We start from the raw sequence: 18,782 nt of genomic DNA on the forward strand, positions 1-18,782 counted from the left end.
GGGCTAGATCCCACCCAGGACCCTGAGATCATGACCTGAGCTGAAGACTTAACCCACTGAGCCACCCAGGTGCCCCTCCAGCACAACGTTTAATAGAAGTGGTAAGAGTGGGGCACTTGGGTGGCTCAATGGGTTAAGCCTCTGCCTTCAACTCAGGTCATGATCTCAGGGTCCTGTAATCGAGCCCCCGCATTGGGCTCTGCTCAGCAGGGAGCCTGCTTCCCCCTCTCTCTGCCTGCCTCTCTGCCTTCTGGTGATCTCTCTCTGTCTGTCAAACAAACAAACAATAAATAAATAAATAAAATCTTTAAAAAAAAGAATTGGAAAGAGTAGACATTCTATTTGATCTTAGGAGGAAAAAACCAGTCTTTCACCATTAAGTAAGATGTTAGCTTAAGGGTTTTCATAAATGCCTTTAATCTGAGGAAATTCCCTTCTGTTAGTAGTTTGTTGGGTTTTTATCATGAGAGAGTGTCTGATTTTATCAAATGCTTCTTATCTGCTTATCTGTTGAGAGAAGCAGGTAGCTTTTTCCCCCTATTATATTAATATGGTGGTTTACATTGATTGCTATAGATGTTTAACCAATCTTGCATTCCTGGAATAAATTTCATTAGGCATGTATGTAACTCTTTATATGTTGCTGGATTTGATTTGCTACTTTTTTAAAAAAGATTTTATGTATTCATTTGACAGAGACACAGCAAGAGAGGGAGCACAAGCAGGAGAAGTGGGAGAGGGAGAAGCAGGCTTCCTGCTGAGCAGGGAGCCCCATGTGGGGCTCCATCCCAAGACCCTAGGATCATGACCTGAGCAGAAGGCAGGTGCTTAATGACTGAGCCACCCAGGCGCCCCTCTTCCTGCCGTCCCTTTCCTTCTCTTCCCTTCCCTTCCCTTCCCCCTTTTCTTCCTTCTACATTCATAAGAGATATTGGTATATAGTTTTTTTGTCTTGCAATATCTTTGTCTGGTTTTTGGTATCTGAATAATCCTAGCCTCATAGAGAGGATTCCCTCCTCTCCATTTTGGAAGGGTTTGTAAAGAATTGTAACTAATTCTTTCAGCGGTTGGTATAATTCACAAATGCAGCATTTTGGAACTGGGCTTTTTTGCGGAATAGATTTTGACAATTGAGTCTGTCTTCACCTTGTTATAGGTACATTCAGATGGTCTATTTCTTGAGTCAGCTTTAGTCATTGGTGTCTATGAATTTGTTTTGTCTAAGTAAGTTAACTTTTTGGCATATACTTCTTCATCATGATCTCATATAATTCTCCTTATTTCTTGGTGGTCAGTCATAATATCCCCTCTTTCATTGCTGATCCCAGTAATGTGGGTCATTTCTCTCACTCTTTTAGTGAGTCAACTGGGAGATTTGCCAGTTTAGTTGATCTTTCTTTTTCAAATTTTTTTTTAGTTGATCTTTCAAGGGATCATGTTTGATTTAGTCAGTTTTAGATATCGTTATTTTATTCTCTTTTCTCTATTTCATTAACTTACACTCTAACCTTTACTTTTTTTCCCTTTCCTTTTGGTTGCTTTTTGTTTAGTTTGCTCCCCTTTCTTGATTTAATGTGGAAGTTTAGGTAATCATTTTGAGAAGTTGCTTTTCCATATTGGCATTTACAGCTATGTATTTGCCTCTGAGCACTGCTTTAGGAACACCATGTAGGTTTGGGTATGCTCTGTGTTCTACTAATTTCAAAGTATTTTCTCATTTCCATTTTGATATCTCTTTGGCCCTTTACTTATGTAGAAGTGTGTTGTTAAATTCTGAATATTTGTGAGTTTCCCAAATATTCTCGTACTTAAAGATGGAACAGATTTGGTTTGTGTCACCCTGTTCCAAGGATAGAATCCTAGGTTTGCAGATTTTCAGGGAGGGGATATTTCTCCTGCTACTCACATGAAGAAGCTCTGGGCATTATCTCTTTTCTGTGAAGTTCACGAGCCTGAGAAACCGAGCCAAGATTTTTTAGATTTGAAAAATGCCCTAAGGATCACAACAACTCTTCTGTCTGGCTTACGGCCCATTTATAAATTTTGGCCCAAATGATTATTCTCTTGATTGTTCTACTGCACTTTTTGGATGATTTGTGGTTTTTTTTCTATTATTTTTAGTTGTTTTAGAAGAGGCAGCCTTAAACTTTAGTCTACTGCGTTAGTGAAAATGGAATCCTCAGTGAGTATTTTTCATCTCTACTATTTATTAGGCACCAGCGTAGGTGCTAGAGTGTAAGTCACCTAAACCAATGGTGATCTGGGTCTTCCGTGCGCCAGCACTGGTCAGTAAACTGTTACTCGGACCACAGAAAGATACATACAGAAATTGGAAGTGAGCGTGAGCAAGGAAGCTCTCCCTTCTCCTGTCTGAGACTGGTCATTGCCAAGACAAAAATGAGCATGAATATCATATCATTGGATCTGCTAAAACACTGTGATCATTGGCTGTTCATGGACCAGAGATGAAGTAGGACAGTGTCTAAAATAGAGAAGTTTTTTAGACTTTTGTGGAAGCCACTAAAACCTAATAAAATTATGGACACTTTCCTCAGAAATATGTGCACATATAAAGAGATGTAAAGTGTCAGCGTGTATATGTGGATCAACTGAGGTGATATAGATCTGGGTTTTTAATCCCAGGAAGAAACAAAGGCTAGGAGAAGACGTGTTGAACAATCACTTCATGACCCAACTATGCCACTCCACTTCTCTGTGAGTAGGAACTGGAGTGCACGAAAACTGGACCCGTAACAACCATCAAGGGAATAAGTTGAAAGATGCCATTTATAAGTCAGTCCTTCATGCAAGAGGACTTGAGTGCCTACAGTGTACCCAATTGAGTTCTAATCTCAGATCACTGCTCCAAATGTGGAAATTTGTCCTTCTTTTCCACTCCTGCCCTCAATGTCTACTCCCAGAACTTGTACCTCTCTTCCCAAGTAAAGGAATTCCACACTTAAAGAATCTTGATGGGGGCAGAGACTACCTCCATCCATAGAGAGGAGAACACACTTCACCAGTCCTGCAGTTGGACATGACATGAAGCGTCAGTAGTCACGTGACCACCGGCCAGACTTTGACTCAGGACATGTGACAGACACATGGGACAGCGTCCTTGCACTAGGCACAGGTGGTTTGATGTCACAGTAGTGTCATGCAGCTGTCAGGGGCAGCAACAAGAGCAGTACCAGCTGCAGGGTCCGGTGTCCTCCCTCAGAGGAGTCAGTGTGTGGACAGTGGCATCAATACCCAGTAACAGGCACTGGTTGTATGTGGGCCCACCTCTAGGGTCCAGTGTGGATTCTGTTCCTGACTGTGTAGCTTCAAGCCTTTATTGTGGCTTTCCTGGAAATAAAACAAGGTCCTGTATACCCTCTCTCTTCCATAAGTCTCTCTGTAACTGTACATATGTATCATAAGGAGTCAGAAACCCACGCAGGCAAGAGTTTCCAAGAACAAGAATTCAGGCATTTTTTTCCAGCTTTATAGAGATGTGATTGACATACACCATCGTATAAGTAAGTTTAAGGATAAAAACCTGTTGATTGATATATTTCTATACTGCAAAATGGTAACAACAATTACAGTCATAGCATTAGCTAATACCTGTATCATGTCACATAGTTACCATTTCCTTTTATAAGGTGCAAACATTTAAGACCTACATTCTTAGTAACCCCAAGATTTTATGTTGAGCTGATAAGCACTTTCTCAATCTGCCTGGCTTTGCCCCCATGGGAGAGAAAATGTGTTTCTCCCAGCATGTCTTACATTTTTCTTCTTACAAAAAGAACATTTAAAGATTTTATTTATTTATTTATTTATTTATTTATTTATTTATTTAAGAGAGGGAGTGTGTGTGCCCGTGTAAGGGAGGGGCTGAGGGAGAGGAAGAGAGTTTCAACCAGACTCCATGCTGAGTGGGAAACCTGACTCAGGGCACAATATTATGACTCTCAGATCATGACTTGAGCCAAAACCAAGAGTTGGATACCCAACCAGCTGAGCTACCCAGGTGCCCCCCAAAAGACATTTAAATGTGTCTATAAGAACTCTTCCCACAATGAGCACTCTCACCAATGACTTCAGTGCTTCCCTATCTGGAGGAGCCCCAGGATTGCTTGTGACTTTGTTACAAAATACTCAGGCCTCTCCCGAGACCCATCATCTTAGAATGCTTGACAAGGGCCCAGGAATCACTTACATAATAAGCCCTATAGGAGAGGCTGATGCATGGCCATGTGGGGATCCTGCTTCATGTGCTCGCTACTCTATGTGAGATCTGAAGACCAGCAGCAGCAGCACCAACCTTGTTATCAACCCAGGATCTCATGCTTTACTCCAGCCTGTCTAGATCTTCATAGTCCGGGAAATTCCTGTGCTCACTGAAGGCTGGGTCTCCCTGGTCTACGTGCCTTCTAGAACCACAACCAGCCTGTGCGGTGCGCTCTGGGTATGCACTCTGATCAGCCTGCTTAGCCCTGAGGAGTCCAGGGTTTGGTCCTGTTGCTTTCTCTTCTATGGCCCTCGCCCCCCTGGTGACCTCATCTCTGCTGAAGACTCTAAATATCATTTATATGCTGTCACCTCCCAAATCTCCCCTGCACTCTGTATCCTACCACCAACGTGGCTTGGATTTCTAATAGACATAGTCAGTTTCACCATTTCTAAAGTGGATGACGGCGATGCTGCTTCCCCAAATGTGCTTCTTTCAGAGTCTTCCCTGTTTCCAAGGAAGGCACTCCACATTTCTACTTGTAGTCTGAACTACTGAATGCTCTCCTTGATTCCTTTCTCACCACCCAGAATGACTCCACTAGGAAATGCTGCAAAATCCATCTGTAAATATCTCCAGCAGCCAATCACTTCTTAGTAACTTCCCTCCTCACAACCGAGATGCACAGCCCACACCACCCTCCTGGGACACTGCACTGGTTTCCTACAGTTTCCCTGCTGGTTGCTTACCTTGCCGCTCTCGATTCTGAACAGCAGCAAACAGGTGCTGCTAAAGAAACATCAGTCATGTTGATCTGTTCATTCTTGTAACTCCACATTTCACTCAGAGAAAACTCAAAGCTGCCTAATGTCCTCAGACCTCCAGGATGAGACTGACCTCTGACCTCATCTCACCTGCTCTCTGCTGCAACCTCAGTGGCCTCTTCACCTTTCCTTGAACACAGGATATGCTCCTGCCCTAGTGTGTGTGCCCTGGAGTCTCCCTGCCTGGAAAGAACTCCTCCCAGACCTCCTTTTACACAATTCCTTCATGTCCTTCAAATCTCTCAGAGATCACCTTCTCAGTGAGACTCCCCTGATCCCTGGAGTCAAGGAGCCATCATCCCTGTCCCAGCACAGGTGCTCTCTGGGTCACCTTCCTCGCAGCTCCTGCCAACTTCCTAATTAAACCTTTCCCTTATGGACTGCGGTTACACAAGACACAGTTCACCTCTGAATGACCCTGGTTTGGACTGGGCACCACCACTTCCATGTGGACTTTTATACAGTAAATACCATCCATGCATTTTTCTTCATTATTTTTTACTATTTTCTCTAGCTTAATTATTAGAAGAATACAGTATATAATATATGTAGCATATAAAATATGTGTTAAGCAACTGTGTATTTTATTACTAAGCCTTCCAGTCAAGAGTAGGCTCTTCATACTTAAGTTTTTGGGGAGTCAAAATTATACCTAGATTCCTGAAAGTACAAGCAGGTCACTGCCGCAATCCCCACATTGAAAGACAAGTGGGAATCTGCCCCTTACCACTAGAATATAGTCTTCCCAAGACCAGCACATTTTGCCTCTTAGTCTCACTGAGCTGTCCTAGATGTAAACATAGTGTGTCCTGTATGAGGCACATGACAATTATCAGTGGAATGAATGAGCAGATAGAGGACTCCCGCTTCTAGCTGAGTCTCAGGCACAGCTCTTCCAAGGCAACTCCTGCCCCATGTGCACCCACCTCACCTCTCTCTTCTCACAGGGCTGCCCCCCCCCCCCCGCTCTCTGCTCAGCCCCTCCCCTACACACCATCTCTCCTGCACAGCACAGCACAGCACAGCACAGAGTTCTCTCTTCAGAAACACTGTACTTAGGCTTTTTGGATCCTTTTCTCCAACCACACAGAAATCTATGTTTGACTCTGCTTTATAAATCCGTGAACTTAGAACTGAGCCAGCACTAGGATCACTAACCTAGGCGGGGAGAGAGGCCAGAGCAGCAGGGAAGGCAAAAACTAACTGAAGTTTAATAAGGATGAAAACCTCTCAGATTCTTCTTCTCTCTAGCTCCAGACTCTAAATAGTAATCCAGAAAACAGCTCTAGAGGAAGGAGAAGAGATAGAGGAATCTGAAAGTTCATTCCTCCATACCACAGAGACTTCTGCATGCAGGGGCTGACCTAGGCCTATGGGAATGACAGCCCAAAGGACACCTGCTGCTGTAACTGACAGGGTCACCCAAGGGAGAACGGGACAAGTATACAAGAGCAAGAACAGGCCTGATACTACAGAAACCATGAAACAAACCCCCAAATGGGAGCTATGTTGTGACATAGCACTGGGCGAGGCTGACCCAGTGACAGCAAGCTCTGGCTGCAGAAGTTCCTGGTGACAGGTGATGTCCAAGTCCCTGTGATCACAGGTCCTGGTAGGACAAGCTTCCACAGAAGGGGCAGGACAGAGAGCAGAGAGATGACTCAGCTGAAGAGTGAGAATGTCACGCCCATGATGCATTGAGCACAGACTGAGCACAGGCCCCGTCTCTGCTTGACTCCTCACAGCCTACTTCTACCCCCACCTGCCACAGACTCAGCACAAAAAACACACAGATTCTGGAAGGTTCTCAGTGCTTCCATTTATTTGCTGTCTCAACTTTACAAGTTTCTTTTATGACCTCATCAGTCACACAAGCCAAGTGTTAAAAAACATAAACTCATATCTGGATTCTCATTTTCAATAGGGAAGTCATTTGTACTAGCCCAACATGAAATAAAGACAGGGATGGAGATGGTCCAGCCCAGCCTCTGCTGGAACAGGAAAGCACATCAGAGAAGAGAACGCAGGTCAGTATGGGAAGGGGGCATGGTGGGCAGGGTTGACCAGCCTCCCCACCTCCTCACGTTATATGAACACAGACACATTCTGACACCTTTTGCATAAAGGGGTTGTTGGTGTCACCAAGTGGGAGTGTGAATAAATCTTGCAACACTCAGTCCCCACAAGTAAGCTGTTCTCATACTGTGAAAAATGATCATGTACAAATTTAGGTAAAACACATAAGAGCTGACATTCTCAACAGCCCCCTGCATGCTCAAAATTCCCTAGTGGCCCAGCCCTTCCCCACATCAGGCCCTCCGAGGTCTCACCTCCAGTTATCATGAGAGACACATCAGAGCCCTGGTCTCTGTCATCATCTAGGGGAGAACAAAGAGGACATGGTCAGAGTCCATAGGAGATGAGACTAAAGGAGGAGCTATGGAGTAGGTGAGCTCCCCATGGGGTATTGTCTACACTACCCTGGGGTCTCAGGAATCACCCCCTCCATACTTACATCCAGTGTGAGAGTGGTTTCCTCTTCTTTCATCTGTGGGAAGAAAACATCTTGTCAAAAGCCTGGAGAAGCTTGGGCCATGAGATCCTAGTCGAAGCTTCCTAGTCCTGCTCCAAAAGGAAGTTTGCAGAATTGTGACTGAAGACCCAGAACAGGATGAGGAAACATGACAAAAAAAGTGTGGGGTCACTGGACCAAAAGAGACTTGCTGAAGGTCTGTGCTCAGCAGGGACCTTCCTCCCTGCCCTATGACTGCTGGGGATCAGGTCCCCATCACCAGAATTATCAAGATGAAAAATGTGTCCTTCCTTTTCATAAATGTCTTGCTACAGAGTGAATGTTAGTAATCAGCTCCAGACCGGGCAAGTACATATGTGTGGATGGTACTTCCCAGTAACAAGGCAGGACAATCTGCTACCTAGGAAACCCCCCAGTGGGAAAGAAAACTCAGATCCTCCCACTCCATTCCCTACTTGAGCGCTTCTTCCTCCAGATCACAGCTCCAATCACCACAATGACCACAAGGAGTGCCAGAGCAATGATCCACGTGACGGGGATGGTGGTGGGAAAAGGAGTGTCTGGAAAAGGAAAGGAAGGTGAGGGGCCAAGACCTGTAGTCGGAGTCCCCACTTTGCCACGATTCTCCAGAAGGTCTCTGCTTTCCCTGAGATGAGGCTCTACCCCAAACCCTCCTTACCCCATCTCAGGGTGATGGGCTCACGCAGCCCCTCATGCTGCACATGGCACATGTATCTCTGCTTCTCTCCAGAAGGCACCACTACGGCTGCCCACTTCTGGAAGGTCCCATCTCCTGCAGGCCTGGTCTCCACAAGCTCTGTGTCCTGGGTCAGTTCCTCCCCATCACGCTGCCAGGTCAGGGTAATCTCCACAGGGTAGAAGCCCAAGGCCCCGCACCTCATGGTGACCTCTTTGTCAGAGATGGGGTGGTGGGTCATGTGTGTGTTTGGTGGTTCTGAGGAAGAAGAATCAGAAAATCCACACTTGGGTTTACCTTTATGAGCCACTGAAATGGCATTCATGTGACCATCCTGAAGTGGACCAGGCAATTGGTTTGGATGGAAGAAGTACAAAGTCCAGTCACCTTTGACTGACCTTTGGGCCAGTCTTTGGGATCTCCTAATCCTGGAAAGTTCTAGAACGGAGATGGCCCAGGGTAGGACACCATAGGTCTAAGTGAGAGAGCACACTATTGATCCTGACAATGGGCGGCTGGTGATTGAATCAGAAAACCCAGAGTCAGATGTCCAAAGATATTCTCAGATGGAGAGTATGTCCATCTGGAGATACTCTCAGATGGAGGTTGTCATGGTTCCCAAGGTGGCTGCCAGGGTCAAAGGGAACCACTGATGTGTTATTTCAGGAATGGTCTCCACCTGCCTCCCTGGAGAGACTGTGTTATTTCAGGAATGGTCTCCACCTGCCTCCCCGGAGAGACTAGATTCCTCAATTGTCCTTTAGAGAAAAGCAGCCCTCTGGGTGAGTCACTCTGTAGGAATATGACCACCCAGGCGGATCTCCCTCTCCTAACCCATTGGGTAGTTGGTATTCTGACCCTGAGTCCATTTTCCCTTTCTGTTGGGAAGCCAGTCCTAGTGGTGGGGGATTAGGGAGGCCCTGCGGCCCCTGGTACCTGCATGCAGCAGCGACCCTTTCCTCTTCTCCAGGTACTTGCAGAGCGATTCTACGCACGTGCCTTCCAAGTAGCTTCTGCCGCCTCCCACTTGGCCGGGTCATTTGCGGTCCAGGAGCGCAGGTCCTTGTTCAGGGCGATGTAATCCACGCCGTCTTAGGCCAACTGCTCATACCCCGCCGAGGAGGAGCTGGTCTGGCCCCAGGTCACAGCCAAACATCCCCTGCCCCGCCCCAGCGGTCAACTCTCAGATTGTCTCCATCCCTGGTGGTGGACAAAAGACTAAGGACAAACATAAAGTAAAAACGCTTGAAATTTCGGGCGGGCTCTTCTAAGGTCGGCGAACTGGAATTTCCCGCAGACTTGGGATGGCGCTCGTACCCGGACACTCGGGGAGACCCCAGCCCGTCGGTGGGGATGGGGGTCGTGACCTGGACTCGGGCCCTGTTGCTCACCGGCCTCGCTCTGGTTGTAGTAGCCCAGGGCGGTCTGCAGGTTCACTCGGAAAGTCTGTGAGTGGTTCTTGGCGTTCTGGGTCTGCCGGTCCCAATACTTCGGCCCCTCCTGCTCCACCCACGGCGCCCGCGGCTCCATCCTCCCACTGGCAGAGTCGAACCTCACGAACTGCGTGTCGTCCACGTAGCTGACTTCCCAGTACCGGGGCTCCCCGCGCCCCGACCTGGACACCGAGGCGGAGAAACACTCAGGGAGTGGAAGCCTGCGGCCGCGGAGGGACTGAAACCCCGCCCGACCCTCCTCCTGGCGCCGCTTCCGGGGACCGGGTGGAGACTGCGGGGAGCGCACCGGAGGGGGCACCGAGTCGGGGAGAGCAGGGCGCAGGCGGGGAGAGACAGGGGAGCACAGGCCCGGGCGAGGCCGGGGGCGGCTGAGGGTCTGGGGCCGGAGCGGCAGAGGGGCGCCTTCCCCGAGGGGTCCCTCCTCCCTCCCCGGGGGTCCCCTCGCTCCCGCCCCGCAGAGGCCCTTTCCTCCTGTCCCGCACTCACCCGCCCAGGTCTCTCTCAGGGCCAGAGCCCCCGACAGCAGCAGGAGGAGGGTTCCGGGCCCCATGGCCCAGACCTTCACGGTCTGAGGTAGGTGCGCCCCTGTGGGTCTGGTGAGGACTTTAGAACCCGGAACCGCGGTGCCGCTCATTGGCTTCGCTGGATCCCCGACACCCAACGGAACTGTGAGCTGCAGGCGCCAGGAGGACCTGACACGTGGAGAGAGGGGAAAGTGAAACCCAGGGAGAGGGGAAGTCTCCAACACTAGGCTTCCACGCCCCAGACACCAATCTTGAGAGGCAGGCCTCTGGGGGGACCTGCGACTTCGCCCGCCCCCTAACTTACTGCACAGAGCGCTCTTTATCACCCAGTCTCCCCGAGTCGTGGCCCAGGAGCTGAGTCAGTGATTCTCAAACATTTTGATCACAGGATATCTATATGGTCTTACAAATTACTGAGGATCCCAAGGATAATTTTGCATCTATGGGTTATATCTATCAATGTTTACCATAGTAGGGATATAACAGTGTTAAACACTTATTAATTCATTTAGGATCATATTAATGACCCATGGCATGAATAAAAATATTGCTTTTATGAAAAACAACTATTTTCCCAAGTAAACAGGGCAGTGAGAAGAATGGATTTTTGTTATATTTTCCAGTTTTGCAAGTCTCTTTCTTGTTCTCGTCTGTCTCATTAGAAGACCCCTGGGCATTCAAATTTGCTTCTGCACTAATTGTGCTGTTTTGCTTGAAGTATATGAAAATATTTACAGCCTTGCACAAATATGGGAGAATAGTATGTTTCATAACCTTTTCAGATAATTATACATAGTCCTGCTTGATACTATAACTACACAAGTTATACTTCCTGTAAGGTTATTTGCAAAGTAGCACCTGAAACAGTATCTCATTGACTATGTCCTTCTCTGTTAGATTAAAATCCATAGGCCCGACTTGTACACCGAATGGATCTTGTACTAATGCGTGATTTGTTTTAAAGTAATATGTTGTTTCACTAGGTATTATAGGTGTTCCCATGTTTACTAGGCTGGAATCAAATTATCAAGATGTCACATTTGTTTTAATATTACCACAGATGCTGACCGGAAAGTTTGTCAGTAGTGAGAAGCTATCAAGCTTATTGGTGGATCAAAAGTTTTCCAAAGTTCTGATTTTCTCTCTAGAGTTTACATTTGGTCAAGGCAACAAGAACTGTCAGCTGTCATGCGTGAGTTGATTTTGTGTGCATGCGTGTGTGTGTGTGTGTGAGAGAGAGAGAGTTGATTTTAATGAAGGGGAAGCTTGATGTTCATTTTCAAGAAACTGGTGGCCAAATATCCTAGTCTAAATAATCCAAGGTCTGGAAAGCGTAGAGAGCTGTACCGTCCAAGACAACATTCTGTGCAGAAGGAATTGTTCTGTATCTGCGCTGTCCAGTATGGTGGCCACAAGCTTCATGGGGCTCTAGAGATACAGGTGACCCTTGAGATGTGTCTGGCGTGCTGAGCAGCTGCATTTTTAATTGTTTCAAATGGAGAGGAATTGAAGTAGCCATATGTGGCTCATAGCTACCATGCAGACAATATACATCTAGAACGCTCTTAGTTTTCAGGATTCTGCTCAAAAAAGATACTGTGAGACTCATAGGTATATGTATATTAAATTTATCTTCAAATGGAAGTCATGGGTTTGTCTGTGTGGTTCTGAGACATATGCTAATAATACAGCATGAAAGTGTAATTATTGTGCATTATAACAGCTAAAGTGTACAGACATTAACCAGAACACGATGTATCACATCAAGGTCATCAGTGTTCAAAAATGCCCATCACTGGAGCTAACTGACATGTCTATTAGTTCAGGTGTCTTGTTGGTGCCTGTTTCCACGTGGTAAATATAGGAGGCACGTAAGTTTTCACTGAGCCCAAGTGAGAATATTTATTTATTTATTTATTTATTTATTTAAGATTTTACTTATTTATTTATTTGACAGAGAGATAGAACCAGAGAGCACAAGCAGAGGGAAAGGCAAAGGCAGAGGGAGAAGCAGGCTCTGCACTGAGCAGGGAGCCTGATGTGGAACTCAATCCCTGGACCCTGGGATCATGACCTGAGCTGAAGGCAGATGCTTAACCATCTGAGCCACCCAGGTGCCCCTGAAAACATTTACTGAGCACAACATATATCAGATACCTTGGAGGCCCTGTACCTACTTGCAGAAATCATAAAGCAGAAGATGGACATCTTAGAGTCCACCTGCCTAGAAACTTTTGCCTCTTTCACCTCCCCATACTTTTGCCCAAATTCAGACTGTTCTCTGTGTTTCCCTTCACCTTTGAAACCCTTTGCTCCTGGGGCACCTGGGTGGCTCAGTGGGTTAAGCCGCTGCCTTCGGCTCAGGTCATGATCCCAGGGTCCTGGGATCGAGCCCCACATCGGGCTCTCTGCTCAGCAGGGAGCCTGCTTCCCTCTCTCTCTCTGCCTGCCTCTCTATCTACTTGTGATCTCTCTCTGTCAAATAAATAAATAAAAAATCTTAAAAAAAAAAAAAAAAGAAAAAAGAAACCCTCTGCTCCTTATTTCTACCAAGAGGAAAATATACGTGAAATGTTTATAAGTGTGGGATGAAGAATTCTCTAAGCATGGCCCAATGATGAAAACCCATAAAGAAAAACAAGAGATTTTGGCATGTCAACCACACACTCAAAAATATACAAACACGTCATGATCAAACTAAAAGACACAAAAACAATTTTGACAGAAAAAGGGGTAACATGCTTCAAAGTTCTTCAGCTCAATACCACCAGTAACACCTGTGGGCACTCAAGTTGGATCTATTACTTGTTGCAGTGAGAGAGAACGCACACTTTGGGATTCATGGGGCATCTTAACCTGAAGATGTTGGAACCTATAAGGTTATGGGCTTTGAATGGGTGTGTTTTTGTTTTTGTTTTGGGGTTTTTTCTGACAGTTTGTTTTATTTTTTCCATTTTAAAAATTAAAGTTCAATTAATTAACATATAATGTATTATTGGTTTCAGAGGTAGAGGTCAGTGATTCATTACTCTCCTATAATACCCATTGCTCATTACATCACGTGCCCGCATTAATGTCTATCACCCAGTTATCCCATCCCTTCGCCCCCCTCCCCTCCAGCAACCCTCAGTTTGTTTCCTATGATTAAGAGTCGCTTATGCTGTGTCTTCCTCTCTGATTTCGTCATTTTATTTTTTACTCTCTTCCCCATGATCCTCTGTTTTGTTTCTTAAATACCACGTATCGGTGAGATCGTATAATTGTCTTTCTCTGATTGACTTATTTCGCTTAGCATAATATCCTCTAGTTCCATTTTGGGTGGGTGTTTTTGAAGAAGATCTGTGGAAGCTGGGACTCGCTCCTGATTGCATGTTGTCAGGATGTGTGGGCAATTCTGTGGTTGAGCATCTCAAGCAGTCATGGTAAAGAGGCAGCAATTGCTCACATTAGCCAACAGAGGGAGATATTTGGTATTTTGTGGGTTCAGTGCCTTGTTTTGTATCTAATGACACAAAGTGATGTCATGGTTTCAGAGTGTCCTTGTCTGATGCTGATGTTCTGTGAGATGACTGGCTTATGTTCCATAGGAGAAGAATATGGCCAAGTGGTGGGCATTAGCCAGCTTCTGACCACATTGAGGGCCAGATGTCAGGGTCAGACCAGTTCCCCATGTTGGAGGTTGCTGTTTCTTCTCCTTTAAATTCCGTATTTTGAAGATTTTATTCATTTATTTATTTGAAAGAGATAGAGCAGGAGAAAGTGCAGAGGGACAGGGAGAGGTTCTCGAGAAGCTTCCATGAGAGTGAAGAGTCTAACAGAGGGCTCGATCTCTGACCCTAAGATCAGATCCCAACCTGAAATCAAGAGTTGGATGCTTAACCTACTGATCCACCCAGACACCCTTTAAATTCCATATTCTAAAATAGCTACATCTTATCCAAAAATAATTTAAAAATTAGTGTTTTCATTTTCTTTGGGTAAATACCCAAGACTGGAATTATTGGCTTACATGGTGATTCACTATTTTGTACACCTGAAAGAAATAGAACTTTTTTTTGTTTTGTTTTTGCATCTTTGACTTTTAAAAAAATTTTATTTTATTTCAACCAATTAACATAGAGTGTAATATTACTTTCAGAGATAAACTTTAGTGATTCATCAGTTGCATATAACACCCAGTGCTCATTACAATCAAATGTCCTCCTTAATGCCCATCCCCCAATTACCCCATTCCCCTACCCACGTCCCCTCCAGCAACCCTCAATTTGTTTCCTGTAGTTAAGACTCCCTTATGATTTGTCTCTCTCTCTGATTTTGATTTATTTGTCACTCCTTTCCTCATGGTCCCGTTTTGTTTCTTAAATTCCACATATGAGTGAAATCACATGATAATTGTTTTTCTCTGATTAACTTATCTTGCTTAGCCTAATATTCTTTAGTTCCATCCATGTCATTGCAAATGGTAAGATTTCATTTTTTCGATGGCTGAGTAATATTCCATCATATATGTATATACCACATCTTCTTTATCCATTCATCTATTGATGGACATCTGGGCTCTTTCCATAGTGTGGCTATTGTGGACACTGCTGCTGTGAACATTGGGGTACAGGTTCCTATTTGGATCACAATGTTTGTATCCTTTGGGTAAATAACTGGTAGTGCAATTGCTGGGTGGTAAGGTAGCTTGATTTTTAACTTTTTGAGGAATCTCCATACTGTTTTTCAGAGTGACTATACCATCCTCTATTCCCACCAACAGTGTAAGAGGGTTCCCCTTTCTCCATATCCTCACCAACATCTGTTGTTTCCTGAGTTGTTAATTTTAGCTATTCTGACTGCAGTGAGAGTGTGAGGTGATAAATCATTGTGGTTTTGATTTGTATTTCCGTGATGCCTACTGCTGTTTAGCATTTTTTCATGTGTGCATTCGCATTTGTATGTCTTCTTTGGAGAAAGATCTGTTCATGTCTTCTGCCCATTTCTTGACTGGATTATTTGGCTTTTGGATATTGAGTTTGATAAGTTTTCTATAGGTTTCAGATACTAGCCCTTTATCTGATAAGACATTGGCAAATACCTTCCTGGGATACTAGCCCTGTATCTGATAAGACATTTGCAAATACCTTTTCCCATTAGGTAGGTTGTCCTGTGGTTTATCAACTGTTTCCTTTGCTGTGCAAAAGTTTTTATCTTGATTAAGTCTCAAGAGTTCATTTTTTAAAAGATTTTATTTATTTGAGAAAGAGGGTGTGCAAGCACAAGCAGAAGGGAGAGGCAGAGGGAAGAGGAGAAGCAGACTCTTCGCAGAGCAGGGAGCCTGATGCCGGACCCCATACGGGACCTGATCCCAGGACCCTGAGATCCACAGCTTGAGCTGAAGGTAGACTCTTAACCAACTGCGCCTCCTGAGCGCCCAACCAAAAGTTCATTTTCGCCTTTGTTTCCCTTGTCTTTGGCAGCGTGTCTAGTAAAAAGTTACTGGGGCCAAAGTCAAAAAGGTTGCTGCTTGTGTCCTCCTCTAGGTTTTTGATGGATTCTTGTCTCACATTTATATCGTTCACCCATTTTTTAAAAGATTTTATTTATTTATTTATTTATTTGACAGACAGAGATCACAAGTAGGCAAAGAGGCAGGCAGAGACAGAGAGAGGGGGAAGCAGGCTCCCTACTGAGCAGAGAACCCAATGTGGGGCTCGATCCCAGGACCCTGGGATCATGACCTGAGCCGAAGGCAGAGGCTTTAACCCACTGAGCCACCCAGGCACCCCTCGTTCACCCATTATGAGTTTACTTTTGTGTGTGATATAAAAAAGTGGTCCAGTTTCATTCTTCTGCATGTGGCTGTCTAATTTTCCCAACACCATTTGTTGAAGAGACTGTCTTTTTTCTACTGGATATTCTTTCCTGCTTTGTCGAAGGTTAGTTGGCCATACAGTTGAGGGTCCATTTCTGGGCTCTCTGTTCTATTCCACTGATCTGTGTGTCTGTTTTAGTGCCAGTACCATATTGTCTTGATGACTGCAGCTTTGTAATATCACTTGGAAGTCCAGAATTGTGATGCCACCAGCTTTGGTTTTCCTTTTCAACATTCCTTTGACTATTCAGAGTCTTTTCTGGTTCCATACAAATCTTAGGATTATTTGTTCCAGCTCTGTGAAAAATGTAGATGGTATTTTGGTAGGGACTACATTGAATGTGTAGATTGCTCTGGTAGCATAGACATTTTAACAATATTTGTTCTTCCAAGCCATTAGCATGGAATGTTTTTCCATTTCTTTGTCTTTTCCTCAATTTCTTTTATAAGTGTTCCATAGTTTTCAGAATACAGATGCTTTGCCTATTTGGTTAGGTTTATTCCTAGGTGTTTTATGATTTTTTGGTGCAGTTGTAAATGAGATTGATTCCTTGCTTCTCTTTCTTCTCATTGTTAATGTATAGATATGCAACTGATTTCTGTGGATTGATTTATAACCTGCCACTTTGATGAATTCCTGTATGAATTCTAGCAATTTTTTGGATGGAGTCTTTTGGGTTATCCTTGAAGAGTATCATGTCATCTGTGAAGAGTGAGAGTTTCACCTCTTCTTTGCCAATGTGGAAGCCATTTACTTCTTTTTTATTTCTTTCTGTGTTGAACATAGAGAGTGGACATTCCTGTCATATTCCTGACCTTTTGGAGCATTTGTTTATTTTTTAAAAGATTTTATTTATTTATTTAAGAGAGAGAGAGCTAGTGAGAGAGCCCAAGCAGAGGGAAAGGGAGAAGCAGGCTCTCCACTAAGCAGGGAGCCTGACATGGGCCTCAGTTCCAGTACTCTGGGATTATGACCTGGCTGAAAGCAGATGCTTAACCAACAGAGCCACCCAGGTGCCCCTTATTGGAGCATATAGTCCATTTACATTCACAGTAATTATTGAAAGATATGACTTTAGTGCCATTGCATTAACTGTAAAATCACTGTTTCTGTTTATTGTCTCTGTTACTTTCTGATCTTTGTACTTTGGGGCTCTCTCTTCAATCAAAGGATCCTGTTACTATTTCTTGCAGGGCTGATATGGTGATCACAAATTCTTTTAGTTTCTGTTTGTCCTGGAAGCTCTTTATCTCTCCTTCTATTCTGAATGAAAGACTTGCTGGACAAAGCATTCTTTACTGCACATTTTTCTCATTTAGGACCCTGAATATATCATGCAAGTCCTATCTGGCCTGCCACATCTCTGTGGACAGGTCTGTTGCCGGCCGTATGTTTCTACCCGTGTAGGCCAAGGACTTTTTGTCCCAAGCTGCTTTCAGGATTTTCTCTTTATCCCTGAAGTTTGTGGGCTTCAGCATTATATGTCAAGGTGTTGACCTATTTTTATTGATTTTGAGGGGAGTTCTCTGTGCCTTCTGGACTTGAATGCCTATTTCCTTCCACGGATTAGGGAAGTTCTCAGCTATAATTTGTTCAAATAAACCTTCTACCCCTCTCTGTCTTTTCTCTTCTCATGGGACCCCAATTATTCTATTATTGTTTTGCTTTATGGTATTGCTGATCTCTCAAATCCTCTCCTTATGATCCATAGTTAATCTCTCTTTTTCTCAGCTTCCTTATTCTCCATCATTTTGTCTTCTATATCACTGATTCTCTCTTCTGCCTTGTTTATTCTAATGGTTAGAGCCTTCATTTTTTATTGTATATCAGAAATAGGCTTTCTGATTTTGATCTGGTTCGATTTTAGTTCTTTTATTTCTCCAGAAAGGGAATTTCTAGTGTCTTCTATGCTTTTTTCAAGCGGAGCTATTATCTTTATAATTGTCGTTTTGAATTCTAGTTCCAACATCTTACTTATATTCATATTGATTAAATCCCTCCAGTGAATACTGCCTCTTGTTCCCTTTTTTGGGATAAGTTCTTCCATCTTTTCACTATATCCAGAAAAGAATTGATGAATGAGAGGGAGGGGTGCCTGGGTGGTTCAGTCAGTTAAGCATCTGCCTTTGGCTCGGGTCATGATCTCAGGGTCCTCGGATCAAGCCCTGTGTCAGGGTCCCTGCTCAGTGGGGAACCTGCTTCTCCCTCTCCCTCTGGTGCTCCCTCTGCTTGTGCTTTTGTGCACTCTCTCTGTACAATAAATAAATAAGGTCTTTAAAAAGAGAAAGAGAGGGGCGCCTGCGTGGATCAGTGGGTTAAACCCTCTGCCTTTGGCTCAGGTCATTATCCCAGAGTCCTGGGATTGAGCCCTGAGTTGGGCTCTCTGCTCAGCGGGGAGACTACTTCCCCCCCTCTCTCTCTGCCTACTTGTGATCTCTATCTGTCAAATAAATAAATAAAATCTTTAAAAGAGAGAGAGAGAGAAATACAAAAATAGGAAAAATGACACCAAAAAAATACATACTACACAAATCAGAAGAGAATAGAAAACAAAAGAAAAGAAAAATGAGAATAACATCAAACAAGAAGTTGAACAGAACAATAAACTAGATTCTGGGTGTATTTTGGTCTGTTTGTTAGAAGAAACTAGATCCCAAAATAGGAAAGAAAGAA

General features: G+C 44.4%; 1 protein-coding gene and 1 pseudogene across 1 annotated transcript in view; one reads left to right on the plus strand and one right to left on the minus strand.

Moving 5' to 3' along the window:
- Positions 1–7,293, plus strand: part of RNF8 (ring finger protein 8) — a 49,552-nt gene extending 42,259 nt beyond the window's left edge. The window contains exon 8 of the mRNA XM_046004491.1: positions 6,968–7,293. Within this exon, the coding sequence (XP_045860447.1) occupies positions 6,968–7,167 (200 nt within the window). The 3' untranslated portion in view covers positions 7,168–7,293. The remainder of the gene's footprint in view (positions 1–6,967) is intronic.
- A 6-nt stretch (positions 7,294–7,299) lies between these two features.
- LOC123941407 lies at positions 7,300–10,586 on the minus strand (annotated as a pseudogene).
- Between the last annotated feature and the right edge of the window lie 8,196 nt (positions 10,587–18,782).

Source organism: Meles meles, chromosome 5 (genome assembly GCF_922984935.1).
Source record: "Meles meles chromosome 5, mMelMel3.1 paternal haplotype, whole genome shotgun sequence".
NCBI lineage: Eukaryota > Metazoa > Chordata > Mammalia > Carnivora > Mustelidae > Meles > Meles meles.